This window comes from Mauremys mutica, chromosome 2, assembly GCF_020497125.1.
Source record: "Mauremys mutica isolate MM-2020 ecotype Southern chromosome 2, ASM2049712v1, whole genome shotgun sequence".
Classification (NCBI taxonomy): domain Eukaryota; kingdom Metazoa; phylum Chordata; order Testudines; family Geoemydidae; genus Mauremys; species Mauremys mutica.
This window is the reverse complement of record NC_059073.1, coordinates 111,113,841-111,118,819: the sequence shown is the minus strand read 5'-3', so window position 1 is coordinate 111,118,819 and position 4,979 is coordinate 111,113,841. Positions and strand designations below refer to the sequence as shown.

Sequence of the window (4,979 nt, the reverse complement as noted above, 5' to 3'; positions counted from 1 at the left end):
TTAAATACTCCATGTCCATGAATTTTTAATAGTGATGTGCTCTAATTTAATGTTCCACAGCAATTGCTTTTCCTGATCTCCTGCCCCCCCCCACTCCGCCCGCACTCAAATTTGGATTTTTTTTTCTTTAAATCAACATCCCTCAAAAGACTCTGTGTGTCTACGGGTTAGGGGCAGGAAAGCAGTGAAAGGTTAAAAAAATACATTGAATGAGGCTAGACATTGCAAACAGCATCCCCACCTCTGCCAGTGGTAGAAATATTTGCTGGCGATGATTAAGCAGTCTGAAGAATAAATAGACAGCAAAAAAAAAGTGTGTACGGTAAAATGACATTAACAATCTCCAATTGCTCCTTGCAGGCTTCAAGGATAGATCAGAGGAGGGGATGCCTGCTGCTGGCACAGCCAGTTGTGAGTGCTCCGGGTGCCGATGGGAATGGCAGGATTCAGCAGCCTCATTCAGGAGAGTGAATTCCATTCGCATTCCCGCAGTTCTTCCTTGCTAGGAACTTCTCTCGCTCTCCGCCTCCCTCCGCTCCCTTGGGTTCAGCCGTCTCCCCAGCCCTAGACCCCACAGCATTGACGGAATGGAGCGTCCTCGCCATTGGCCAGAGCGGCGTTCCATGGAGGGAGGAGGCGGCGGTGATTGGCCAAAGCGCGGCGCTCCGCACCCCCTCCTCCCCTCTCCTTTGCACACATTTCCCCTCCCCCGCGCGCCTCTTGCCTCCTCCTTTCCCCGGGCCCCGGCAGCGCGAGCCCCGCCTGTCTGTACCCCGTGCTATATATATACAGGGCGGCGCTGCAAGCCGGGCTGAGCAGAGGCGGCTGGGCGCTAGTGCGAGCGAAGGGGAAGGGTAGTGAATGACTAGCCTGGGTGGTGGTGGGATTTTCTTTGCACGGTCTGGCATCCCCTCTGGCAGAGCCCGGAGATTGTATCCAGAGACGGGCTGCCCCTCCGTGGTTGCTTTAGGAAGGGATCGCTGCGTTGGCTGAGCGCTGCCTCTTGCGCTTGTTGCATTGCGGGCGGTACGCGGTGTGCATCGGTGCCCGAGGGGATCGCTCCTTGTGCACCATGAAAGCGGTCAGTCCCGTCCGCCACCCCAGCAGGAAGGCACAGGCGGGCTGCTGCGGGGGCGCTGGAGGAGGCGGCGGCGGAGGAGGAGGCGGCGGAGGCGGGCAGTTGGCTCTGCGCTGCCTGGCCGAACACGGCTGCAAGGGGGCCCCGTCGGGCGAGGAGCCGGCGTCGCTGTGCCTGCAGTGCGATATGAATGACTGTTACAGCCGGCTCCGGAAGCTAGTGCCCACCATCCCGCCCAATAAGCGGGTCAGCAAAGTGGAGATCCTGCAGCATGTCATCGACTACATCCTCGACCTGCAGTTGGCTCTGGAGACGCACCCGGCTCTGCTCAGGCAGCAGCAACAGCAGCCACCTCCGCTGCACCCAGGGAGCTGTCCCGCAACCACTCCCCGGACCCCGCTTACAGCCCTCAACACCGACCCGGTAAGCGCCGTGGCAGGGAAAACGCGAGGCGCTGCCCTGGCCGGGCTAGCCCACGCTGGGCAGGAATATGTACGTGTAGCATTGGCCAGCCCGCTAGGGAATGCAGGGCTCGTACTGTGCACTCCCTGAAGGGTGTGTGGCCAGGGTACCCCAGACCCCCTGTGTCTCTGCAACCACCGGCGTCGACAGAGAGTCCCTTTAGGCGTGTGAGTGCTACACGGTATCCGTGTGTGTGTTCTACGGGCGCCCTGAGACCCGATCTGCTCCACCGGAGTCAGTGGGAGTCGTGCCATTGACTTTAGTGCGAGCAGGATCTGTCCACAAGTATGCACCTATAGGCACTGTACTGCATACTTCCGTTGTGTGATCCATTGAGTGTGTGCATCTCACACACCCGTCTGTAGATGCACACTATACCGGGGCATACAATGATGAGCTATACGCTTGTGTGTGTATAGATATACGCACACACATATACCCTCACTGTACTTGCTGTATAGTTATAGCCACTCAGGGAAGTATAGCTAATGTGTGTACACACACAGGAATCCGTACAATGATTCTGTACACACTTAAGGGTACTATAGCTGATATAAACGCTTAAAGGGAATGTGCACATTTAACTGTTTCAGGGTGTGTGTGTGTATATATATATATACACACACACACCCTGAAATCTTTATATATGTATATAAACCCTTATGTATATAACACATTAATGTCTGTGCGTGGGAGCGGGAAGGATCTTTCTTCTCCGGGATCCACCCTTAGCAGCAGAAGGCGTTTGCTTCTGAGGGACAGAAGGAAACCTGTGACTCTCCAGCCGGCGATGCCTGGGCGACGGGTCCGACTGTGTGCTCGGAATGTGACACTCAGCAGGCCCTGGTGTCCCTGCCTGTGTCGGAGCCAGGAGGTGTCACACTGAGAATCTAGCAACCTGCTGTCGGGTGCACTGATCTGTGTGCGGTAGGACTTGGCTGGCCCAGGCTGGCAGTCGTTGTGGTTTCCGCTCTCCATTGTGGAGCTTGTCACCTCTCTAGGCTGGTCTCTGCCCGTGTGTGTGATCCAGACACACGCACAGTTATCATGGCCGAGCTAATTATTTGCACTCTTTTTTTTTACTGGTGTTTTGTTGTGCAGGCTGGCGCTGTTAACAAGCAGGGGGACAGTATTCTGTGCCGCTGAACGGCACTCTCAAGGTGAGTCTCAATTAATTATTGGGGATCTAGAGAAAAGGCTGCATCTCTGCCATCTGTAGTATTGTGACACCAGTGCCCTTTGCACTGTAAATGTTTCAGCTAGCTCTTTTTTAAAACGGGTTGGAGTCCTGCACATTCCTTAGGAGTTAATTTCTTCTCCATTAAATGCATGAATAATGTATTATTCTAGAAGCACTAGCGCCTCTCTGACCTGAGTGCACCTACATTCTTTTCTAAAGGAAGTCTCTTTTCCTAGCATTGAGACTGTCTTTCCTTTCCGTCTCATCTGGAGTGCAGAAATGGGGTCTGGATTGAGCAAACAAGGTTTGCAGGGAGTCTGTTTTATTATTATTATTTAAACCCCCTGTGTCAAGCGCTTATCACTGGGGCTTGCAGCTGTGTATTCCTCTGTTTTGGCCTAGCATGGGAGCTGAGGTTGTTGTTTGACCTGGTTTGTTTTGGGTTGTTGATCAAGCATGTCTTGTGTTTTGTTGGTGGCGCCACTCAGTCTGGAGCAAAAACGGTTCACACACCCCCTCTATTCATTCCTCTTCCACAGGTGTGCAGCAGGCAGATCCAGAGCCAGAGGAGCAGAGAAAAACACATTAGAGAGGGAGGGGGAAAAAGAAATATCAGCCATCAGATGAGAGGAAAAAATAATTCAACCCCAGAATCGTTTCCATGTTTCCTTCTGAGAGAGAACCTTTCACCGTTTTGCACGTTCATAGCATTTTAAACATGTCTTTTTTTCCTGTGCATTTTATATCAGATGTGAATTGTTTGTTTATTTTGGTGGGAGGAGACTTAAAACTTAAGCAGAAAAGTGTGACTCTTCTGTTGGATAGAAGATCGAGAGTAAATTAAACTTTAGAAGTATAACTGTAAGGGACCGAGCAGCTGAATTTTTGAAGCTTTACTAATCTACCAGAGCATTGTAGATATATTTGACATCTATTGTTTAAAATAGATGATTTTATTGGGGCCCAGGGAACTTTCTTCTCCCTGCAGGAATGTTACATATTGTATAGATATATGAGTGACATTTCATACTGTGTATATATAGAGATGTTCTATAAGTGTAAGTGAGAAAAGTATATGCTTTAATAGACTACTGTAATTATAAAATATTTTTAATTAAATATTTTTTGTAAATATTATAAAGGTGTGTATGTTTTTTTTAATGTGTGGGAATATTTCTTTAGAACATTATTTACAGCTCAGGTACACAGAGCTGTTAATATGAAAATATCTTGACAGTTAAGGTTTTTGCCCAGTGTCTTTTTAGACTTGGAAGTTACAGCTATAGCTAGTGGTCCTGCATGATTGCATGAGATGTCTAATTGCAAATAAACTCGTGTTGAGTCCATACAAACGTGTTTTCTTCAATCTAGATTAAAATGTTGGTAATTGTATTATACATTTTGAAACTACACTTTTGTCAATTAGGCACAAGGGTTTTTAGTGCATTATATACAAGTAGTGTTAAGACTGTTTTTTTACTGAGATTGGAAAAACAAATTCTATCTACTTTTTCATATCGAAGGCAATGCTTTAGGTCTTTAATCAGCTTTTGTAAAATCTGCTGTTGCATCAAAATCAAGAAACTTACTGTGGAACTTCTTTTAACAGCAAAAGGTTTATTGTCACAAACTTTCATTCTTATAGCATATTACAGTTAAAAAGTGAACACAGTTCTCTGCTTGGAACCAAAGGGCAAACCATTAACAAATGAACAGTTACTGTTTCGTCCAAAGAATATTGATATGGGATTGTGGAAAAGCACACAAGCAAAGTCATTATGATCAGTGATGTAAATCCATCTTAAAATGAACTTTAAGTAGACCAAAAATCAGATAACTGCATCAAGATTATTTTTCTAATACAAAATGACTTTCATTTCATTGCAGCTATGTTAAGTTAAAATCCTGTTTAATCTCTGTGATGTGTAAATTCTACATGTGAACATTAAACTAGATTTACGTGTCTTTGTACTGTGATTCTTCTGCTTATTTCTTCAATCCTCTAAATTTATACAATTGCTTCACTTTCTTATACGTGTTGCTTAATGGATGAGTTCATTTTATAGCAGTCTTATGTACAATAAAGTTTTACAGTCTGTAAAGTAATGTCCAAGCTATGAGAAAGTTATGCATTTTGTGTGCTCAGTAGTTCACGCACCAGTGAGGTGGGATTTTCAGACAGTGGGAGAATTAAGCAGAATTTAATTGGGTGCTTTGTAAATAGTTAGCCAACTGTGTGTGTAACATGGTCTGTTTGAT

The 4,979-nt window shown here is 46.7% G+C and overlaps 1 protein-coding gene across 1 annotated transcript; it reads left to right on the top strand.

Annotated features, from left to right (window-relative positions):
* Positions 1–798: 798 nt before the first annotated feature.
* ID4 (inhibitor of DNA binding 4, HLH protein) lies at positions 799–4,685 on the top strand. The gene is made up of 3 exons (XM_045007559.1): positions 799–1,501; positions 2,642–2,700; positions 3,260–4,685. Exons 1-2 carry the CDS (start codon positions 1,073–1,075, stop codon positions 2,684–2,686), a joined length of 474 nt encoding a protein of 157 aa, XP_044863494.1. The 5' UTR covers positions 799–1,072; the 3' UTR covers positions 2,687–2,700; positions 3,260–4,685.
* The last annotated feature ends 294 nt before the right edge of the window (positions 4,686–4,979 follow it).

Coding starts and splice junctions, on each gene's coding strand:
- ID4 (XM_045007559.1), top strand. CDS start 1,073: ATGAAAGCGGTCAGTCCCGTCCGCCACCCCAGCAGGAAGGCACAGGCG. Junction 1,502..2,641: donor CAGCCCTCAACACCGACCCG/GTAAGCGCCGTG, acceptor TTTGTTGTGCAG/GCTGGCGCTGTTAACAAGCA.